Source organism: Eucalyptus grandis, chromosome 1 (assembly GCF_016545825.1).
Source record: "Eucalyptus grandis isolate ANBG69807.140 chromosome 1, ASM1654582v1, whole genome shotgun sequence".
Classification (NCBI taxonomy): Eukaryota; Viridiplantae; Streptophyta; class Magnoliopsida; order Myrtales; family Myrtaceae; genus Eucalyptus; species Eucalyptus grandis.
The window spans coordinates 53,181,534-53,190,799 of NC_052612.1; the positions used below are offsets into that span (position 1 = coordinate 53,181,534).

At 40.5% G+C, this 9,266-nt stretch overlaps 1 protein-coding gene across 1 annotated transcript; it reads right to left on the reverse strand.

Annotated features, from left to right (window-relative positions):
* LOC104436095 (ubiquitin carboxyl-terminal hydrolase 23) lies at nt 1-7,962 on the reverse strand. Its single transcript, XM_039302042.1, has 11 exons — nt 7,665-7,962; nt 7,516-7,629; nt 7,155-7,269; nt 5,837-5,947; nt 5,426-5,598; nt 4,929-5,249; nt 4,448-4,573; nt 2,816-3,439; nt 1,919-2,714; nt 1,162-1,255; nt 1-593 (listed from the first exon to the last, which is right to left on the reverse strand). The coding sequence occupies exons 1-11, from the start codon at nt 7,842-7,844 to the stop codon at nt 434-436; spliced, it is 2,814 nt and encodes a 937-aa protein (XP_039157976.1). The 5' UTR covers nt 7,845-7,962; the 3' UTR covers nt 1-433.
* Nucleotides 7,963-9,266: the final 1,304 nt, after the last annotated feature.

Consider the following 9,266-nt stretch of genomic DNA (forward strand, 5'->3'; position numbering starts at 1 on the left):
TGTCGGTCAAAATCAGATTTACAAGTTGATATCATCAAACAAAATAATCTAATAATTTAACAATGCCCTCCACAATACTGAGCTACAACAGTGTCAGCTGTTCAAAGAATCTTCCCTTCAAAGGTTTTATTACATTAACTAGCTGATACACAAACACACAGCTAAATACATAACACAGGCAATAAAAGCCAGAACTGAGAAAAATATGCCCCAGTGCTTGATCCACCATGACGCCTCTTGAGGGAACAGACAAAATCTCAATGGAATCAGAGAAATGGTCATAAAAGTAGCCAATCTCACAGAGCCTCGTACCTAAACGCCAGAAGTAGGGCAGACTCCTCATAGGATGGTGGGTAACAATCAAGTAATGCAGCTTTATCAATTGGACGATCAAAATCAACAGACTTTGCTTGAAGCCTGCCACAGATTCACCTTATATCCTGAATGGCAAACTCCCAGAGCTAGCCTTATCAAGTTTTGTCTTCTTCAGATTTATTTTCTCCGATGCGATTTTCTGGAAATAATTTGGGCCACCAAAATCAATCTTAGCTTGCCTCACCTTTTTCCTCTTTCCCCGATCATATTCTTCATCCCTGCAATATGAACATATAATATTGTAAATTTTAAGAGATATGTGATTAAAAATAAAAACATCAAGTGCTACCTATCAATGTTAGAGAAACAGTTCGCTATCATCTATGTAAGCCAACATAGTACATGATAATACCGCTCTTTTGCTGCCTTTTCCCTGACTATCCAAAGAAACGCCCATGCTCATCTTTTCCTATTTAACTGTTTATTTTGTTCTTACCCTCATATCTCAACAGGATTTAATTGTCAAAGTATTAACAAGAAATGGGATTTCCTAATCAGCCCACAATTACATTCACAGCAGGTAAGATACTAAAAATGAACCATATTATTCATGTCCACAAGCATCAACTACAGTACTGTCAGAAAAGTTTATTGATTAGAAAAGGAGAGAACTGAGATGCAAATCTTTCATGATGTTCCATGTCAACGCTAACCCTCAACCATCAAACCATACAATACATTTACCTATTCAGCTTCCTTCACCAATGATATCTTTGATTGAAGTTCATAACAGCTAGTATATGATTCTGCATAAGTATGACTAACAATACTTCAACTTCAGCTTACCATTCATCCAGCACATAACCAATGCTGGTGTTCTCTGCACTATTTGATTCTGCTGTTGGAGAGGGAGAAAACTCTATCCCGTCCCAATGCGCAACTGCAATCAAAAGGAAAGAAAAGGTAAACGGAGAGCACCAATTCAACAGATTATTTGGGAAGCACCACTACAGGTAAAATTCACAACCAGTACAAGTTGAAAGTCAAAAAAGCAGCATAACTGTCATCAAGATTTTTCAGATGGATAAAACCCACTATTGTACCATTGCAAAAAGGATGTTAAGGGAAGAATACCAGTAAATCTGGTACTGACATGGAGAAAGTTTCACAAACAGGATATTTATAATTTGGTTTCCAGAGCACAACAAAACTCATATGCCATCATTGACTAAAGCATGGAAAACAGGGGAATTGCTCTCATTTAGTCAAAATCTTTGCTGAACTTTCAAAATACAAGTTAACCTCATACAATCTACACCCACACAAAAGAAGGCAATAGTCATAAGTATACCGCAATACTTAAGGAATAACAGACTCAATCTAGTTCAGAATAGAATAAAGTGGGATCATTTTACTTGCTTAAGTATATGATAGCTAGAACGTATAATCCTAAGAACATCATCAACAGATATATGCCAAAGAAATCTGCTGCTACAGGCATCAAAAGCATAAATGCAACAAAAATGAACCAATTAGAACATCCAGAGTAGCCCAGTTGCAATCAACCTCACAGTATCACAAGGACAAAAATTCCTTAACTCACCTAATGTCTCTTCCAATCCTCGCGTAAGCATACTCATCAAACCATTTTGCATTGTGTCCCTCTTAGAGTCTTCTAGACTCTCATATTCTCTACTTTTACCCAGGTTTGCTGATGACTGAGAGGTTATGCTCTTTTTCAGCGAAGAACCAGTTGCGAGAACAGCATCACTCTGAATTGTCCTGTCTCTAACTGCACCATCCATCACACCCATCAAGGAGTCGCCATTAGAACTCGCGGTCATCCTTGAATGAGTGTCACCAACTCTTTCCTTGGAAGGCAATTTAGACCCTCTCCTCTTTGAAGAAACAGAAACAGCCTCTGTTGTCTCTGATGTTGATGGTCCAAAATCCGAAGCAATAAGATCCTTATTTAGCTGTTTTCCATTGAGATTCTTCGCAACTAATCTGCGATGCTTGTTCTTTTTGTGCTTCTTACGTGGACGCAGTGATGCACGCAAAAGTATGTTGGGGCCTAAATGAAGGCTTGCGAACTGATACTTTAGATGCCTTTTAAATTTTTTATGTCGCTTGCTATGGAGTGTTTCCAAACATGCCATTTCATTTGATGTGGCTGATGCAACGGAAAAGTTAACAGCCACGTCAGATTTAAATCCTTGGCCAGTTTTATCAGTCTTCTCACTTGCTGCCACAGCAATGCGTTCACAAGGAATGTTCTGGCTTTTATCACAGGTTGATTTCTCTGGTGATCTTTCAGGTCCAACTTTCTCAAAAGACTTGTCAGCAGAATCATCGCATGAATTTGCAGTCGTAACACCGAGACTTGAGATAGCATTTATCTGGGCATAACAATATTCAGACACATTAGGAAACATCACAAACACTTGCAATCCACTCAAATTTCCAGTAAGATAGTATTGGAGCTAAGAAATGTTGTTACCTTTTGAGAAAATTCATCCTGGAGAAGCTTTTTAGGAGCAGTTTTCAACGATGCAGTGCTGGCAGGAGATTCAGAAACTGAAATTGTCAATTCTTTCTTAGAATTTCCATTATTGCACCGAGAAATTTCATGAACAGGTGCAGAGAGAGAAGCATATTCCGGATTATCATTAGAACTAATGCACGTAGTGCTGACAGATGCCAAATTATCTTTTGGAAGAGCAAGTCCCTTCACAGAAACCTTTGATGACGAATTCTTCACAACAGAATCCAAAACAGAGTCCTTCTTAACTGGATACTCTGCCTGCGTTGGACCAAGGTTTTCCTTGACTGATGATTCCTTCAAACTGATCTTAGTTGATGAACTAATATTTACTGCATCTTTCGCAATGAGGGTGGTAGAAGAGGTAGTTGAATTGATGCCACTCTTCATCTGCTCTAATTTTACAGGTCCTTTTGCGCACTGGTTGGAGATGAAAGGCACCCTAGGTACATTGACATTCTTTTTCATGTCCTTGTGAGCAACAGCAGCCAGTTTTCTTGCTGCTGTATTGCTTCTATTTCGGACATAAAACAACATATAGGCCTTCTGCTGCAAAACCTTTGACTCGCTCACTTGGTGAACCTGCATCATCAGTATCCCAAGGACAAATAAATGCCGCATGGCCGACAAAATAAGGATACATGCTAAGGACTAGGGGTTGAGCAAAACAACTGGGAACCACTCAGAACCAGACCGGACCAGCCCAGAATAGGCGGTGCCCATGGGCACCGGTTCAGTTCCCAATTCCAATTTACTAGAACTGATGATTACTAGTTTGGTTCTTGACTTCAATTTATTAGAACTGGTGAGTACCAGTTTGGTTCCTAGTTCTAGGTGTGGAACCGCCTGCCCCACCCATACTAAACCAGTACATAAATATAATTTTTTTTTAAGTGTTTATGTTTCAATTTTTCGGATTAAAACCCTAGTTTTCTCTTCGTTTCTCTGTCTCTAGCCTCACTCATCTTGTGGCCTCACCTCCCTCTCTCACTTGCTCTTGGTGGCCTCTGGCCTTGCCGCTTCCTCACTCGTTGCTTGCTCTCAAGTCTCACGCCTCTTCCGAAGTGAGGAAATTTTGACTGGTACATGGATCCACCCGAGAACCGATAATTCGGTGGTCCGGTTCTCAAGTGGATCCGTGGAACCAACAGGCGATTGCCAGTTTCAATTTTTTGAATCCAGTCCTCAGTGGGCAGTTCTCACCCTAGAATCAGTCACCTATACTAAGGACTTCCATTTATTAAAACATAAGAAACGGATTTTGCTGATTTCCTTAATGGCGCAAACCATCCATATCAGCAAGACTACAAGATGATTATTAGTAAAGGTGATCATTAGGTGGGCACAAGCCATAGGCTCGACAGTTTGAACATGTTGCCAGACCTGCCCATCCCCACCAAAGTACATAATATTTTTGAGCTGGGCTTTGCTCGTCAGGCTGATCCAAGCCAGGCTTTACAACTACAGCTCCTTGCCTAAGAGTACCCACATTACTTTTCAGGCCAATCAGGCTCAAGCAAGCACAACAGACTGGCCAGCACATGATCATATAATTTACGAGTAGATGGTAAAAAGTTCTAATCTAGGTACCTCATTGTCATCAAGGGAGTACCACATATTAGTTGATGTGCGGACATAGCAATAATAATGGCCAGAATGGGTGCTCCAGCCATGATGGACCAAAACCCCATAAAGAGTGTACTTCAAATCTCCTTCCTGGAAAGTATGAGGCAAAAGGGAATTAGAAAAGCCAATATGCAGTTGCGCTTAAACCAACAACATAAAACAAATCATACAAAAAAGCCCATAAACCAACAGAAAAGAAATTAATTCTCCTAAAAGGAAATCAGCAGTTGCTTTTAGAGAAACACAAAAGGGCAAGAATACATGAGAATTGATAAAACTAATAAACAGTAAGGTTTGCCAGCATAATCCTTAGAAATCCCTTATGGATTGTCGAAGTCATCTTGTCTTAAGACAAAACAAGCTCAGGGACAATCGTAGTCAATAGCAAAAGCCAAAATAACTACAACAGAGAGACCAGATTGCATACTTTGGATATTATACTTACATAGGAACCACTGACAAAAGGTTTCAAATCCAGTGCAGTATCAAAAAAGACACTCTTGTTAATCTTTTGTGTAGGATCATGAAACCGCTTAAGATGAACTGTTAGAACATAAGGAGCCTTGTGAACTGTAAGCTGCTTAATAGCCCTGACTTTCTGCTTGCACTGTTGACACTGGTACTGCCTCTCCCCTCCATCTAGTTGCTCTGCTGCCGTAAAATGTTTAAGAGCTTTCACCACAGAATCTGCCTTGGCTATTTCAAGACTTAAATCCAAGAATGGATCGAAAGTGTTGGAACAGTAGGAACACTGCATGCACTTCACCTGAAACATTGACAGCAGAGATAAACAATGACAGAAGGACCTTCTATATATCAGCTCTCATCGACATTACTAACAATAGTCACTCTAAGCTTCCATATATGTGCATAAAAATGAGGCCCAAAGGTTGTAGCTCATTAACTAAAACACAGAAAGCTACATGATCTCAGATATCATACCTGACTTCGTAGACGACCACCAAAAATTTTGTGCACCAAACTCTTATCATAAGCACGGGGGGATTCGGTTGGCACTCCAGAAGGTAAGCAGCATTTATGCATAGATTCCAATAAGTTCACCATGTATTCATGTGCATCCTCCTGTCTAGCATTTCGGAAATTCCGAGATATGCCTAACTATGCGTCAAGGACAACAAGTTCCAGAAAATACCTGAAAACGAGATAAATTTGTCCTCTGACCCAAACAGAACATATGTTAACACTCCTCCCCCCTATTCTTCCCTTTCGCTTTAGACTTCGAAAGGACATAAATCATGATAAGGGACTTTTTTAACAGAAACCAAACATGATTACAAACTGAGTCATGCTAAATGATAGAAGGGATTCCAGAAAAGTTCTATACAAGGATACACCGCAAGTTCGAGACGAGATCCTTCGGCGCCAAACTTTCACCAGTTGATTTCAAAGCACGACTGACGTGCTTTTGAATAGCACATAAGGCACAAAAACCATTTATCCGACCTTCGCAGATGAACAGAAAAACAAAGAAGGGAGAACAAATTAGACAACAGAAGGCAGTATTATATCACTTTCCTGTGAGAGCTGCCACATGTTAGCTCTAGCCATGCCAAGAGAAAATAATTGCAGATGAGTCACTAATGTCTTAGTACTCTTAAAAAATGAAACCAGAATACTTGTAGCTCGAATGTCTATTAGATAAACCTGAAGAAGAGTTATCAAAATTGCACGATTTTGATGATATAGACTAGGCTGCCTTCTCTTGAACAGAAATATCATCGTCTCAATCTACGTTAATACTGTTCTCACCGATACAAATCTTTGACCTGGAATTTTGGCAATGGCATCTCTAATTACCATATGGCAAATAATGACTAAATCTCAAAATCATTATTTCTGCTATTAAACAGAAAAATGAAATTGATTATGGATATAAAGTGCAGTCAAGCTGTCAACTGATATGGAAGTTCTCAAGGGAACAACCTAATACCATGGATTTTTTGGCTTGTCTAGATTCATTTTAAATTCACCTTCTTTGTAGTGACGGTTGCATCAGAGAAATTCATCAAGCAGTAACCACCTAAGAATGTCGAAATTTCACTTCCAAATAGCTGATCTTCACACAAAAACTTAAAGAGGTCTGTTAACTTCTTGCAGTTACATTGTTAACTTGCCGCAGCTTTATCCAATTGCATTCCCTTAAGTCTTGGTTCAAATATCAGGTAATGAGGCTGAAACTTCAACTGGAAACAATTGGAACAAGCTTCTTTGAATAACAATTTTTCAACCGTATGCTTATTGATGCTTCTGGTAGGAAGGAACTAAGGGAAGATTTAAGATGCCAACGGTTCACCTATCTAAGAAGAGCTCACTCTAGAAAAGCAGAAGCACCTTACAGCCATACTAACAAGCATACTCTTAATCAAAAGGGCAGCTGAATTCCACATGAGATGTTGCAAATGTCATAGAAACAGGTCTCGCCATAAAAACCTACCAAGGTAAAGAACAAGATAGAACTAAAACCTCCAGGGAACCCCATGTTATAGCAAGAAATAAATGCCTATCGACCCGTCATACATAGTTTTTTTTTTTTTTTGGTAATATCCCGTCATACATAGTTATAGTCCAGTGAACAATGAAGAACAGCTTAAAACAGGCGAATGCCCGGGGAAAGAAACAGACTTGTGCATCAAGACAGACATTCACTCACAAGAATTTTGATGCTTGCCACTTTGCAAGTAAGCCGCCAAGGGCTCCGTGTACGTCAGACACTGCAACACGGAATTAAGAAAACAAGTGTTTCCCAGATTTTCCAAGCCAGCACCCTGCAAGTAATCCATCCCAACCTCAGCGTTAGACAACTCGGGAGCGCCATCGAAAGCTAAGACGTCCAAAGACTTGGGCAAAAATGGCTATTTCAAGCGGAAAAGGCGAAACTTTTCAAAGGAAACGAATCAAAATTGCCCCAGTCACAGGCCACTAAAGTACAGAAGGATCCCTTCATCATAACAACAAGCACCCAAGTCACTAAAAGTTGAGCCACGATACAAGTATCTAGCAGCGCTCCTTACAATTCTTTGTACAGAAGCTCCGACACCGAGCTCCGGATCCAACCAGCTCTCCGCGAGCTCCAATCCGTCCCCCTTCTTCCCCCCCGGGGCCAGCCGGAGCCGCTCCCGGCTAGCCTCCCGCCCGGCGGCTGCGGCGCCCGCTGCGGCGCGCCCGGGTTCAGCGTCTCGATCTTGAAGTCCCCACCGCCGCCGCCGCAGCCGCCGCTCCCGTATCCGGCGAACTGCTTCCTGGCGGGGTGGAACTCGATCCTCCTCTGGAACAGCGCCGGGGACGGAGAAGGCCCGAACGGCGCGAGGAGATCCCTGCGCTCGGGCTCGGACACCGCCATCGCAGAGTCGCCGGAGCCGATCTCAGAAAATCCCTCTCTCTCTCTCTCTCGACAGCGGGGCGTTCGAAGTCGGAGCTGACGGGACGGCGGTGGCGGAAAGCTTCGCGACGGCGTTTCCGCGAAAGAGGAGGGAGAAAGGAAGCTGAAGGTGCCGCCTTTATAAAACCCTACCGAAGAACCCTCTCCCCCGCCCCGGGGGGTGTTTTCGTCATTTCAGTGCCAACGATCGTATGAATCTCGTTTGCGCGTGGCCGGCCTCGGTGGAGCCCCCACGTGCCGGAAAAGAGGAGACCCCCTCAAACGCTGGATGGGCGTGTCGGTTTGTAAGCATTAGCGAATAGCTTTTCGACCCTCCTAAATTTTAGCTTGATCACCAAAAATTTCAAAGTGATACATCTATGACAAAATTTATTATGTTAATTTTCATGAAATTTTACAATTAAATTGTTAAATTGGATAATACGTGATAATTGATGAATGTATTAATTTTGAATTTTATCCTCCGTTAGTCATAAGTAAGGTGCACATGGCCTAAATAGGCGATTCCAAACAAGAATCTTCCGCTAAAGACTAGTTCTGAAAAGTTAGAACTGAGAACCATTCGTTAGTTGCATGAATCCACCTATGAATCAAACTGCCAATCCAGTCTGGGTTTAGGTAGATTTATGGAACCAATTTCACTAATAATAATATCATTTTCTAAATCTCATTGTAAGTACTCTTCATATCGAGTAATATACTAAAAATAAGAAGTTACAACAACTATAAATCTGAACATAATGTTGAAAGTGAAATAAAGTTTAAAAAAAAATTATAAGTCAAAAGCCACAACAGCCATCAAGTTGATCACATGAGCTCCATACCATCTCAATGACATAAGTCCAAAAAATCAGACGAAACCAAATTTAAGTAAGTGGAACGAACTCATCGAGTATAATAAATTAAACAAGTTTACACTTGACAACGATGCAACAATCGCAACAAAATTCGCCTAAAATTTCATGACTTGTAAAGCTTGTGAATCACAAGTTTTAAGTTCTTGAATTCCAAGTTCCAATCTCCTGAAAGTAAAACAACAATAAGTAGATGATTGCTCAACATTAGTAGAAATTGAACTCAAACAATTATTGAAAATCTTACCACATATATTCCTCTCGCTTCAACTTGTAAACTTTATGGACTGTTAATCTCCGTGTTAACATAATCCATATCTAACAAAAAGAAGATATTAAATAAAGTATTTAATTATTAGATAATAGATATACAAAATAATTAAAGGATGAAATGATATCGACTTACCTAATTCAAACTTTTCTACATTCTCGATACATTCTTCAATATGAATTTACTCAAGAACCGCTCTCAACTAATCTTGAGTGAAAATCAAAACTTCCACAACTCTAGGAGTCAAAGAACTCCGAA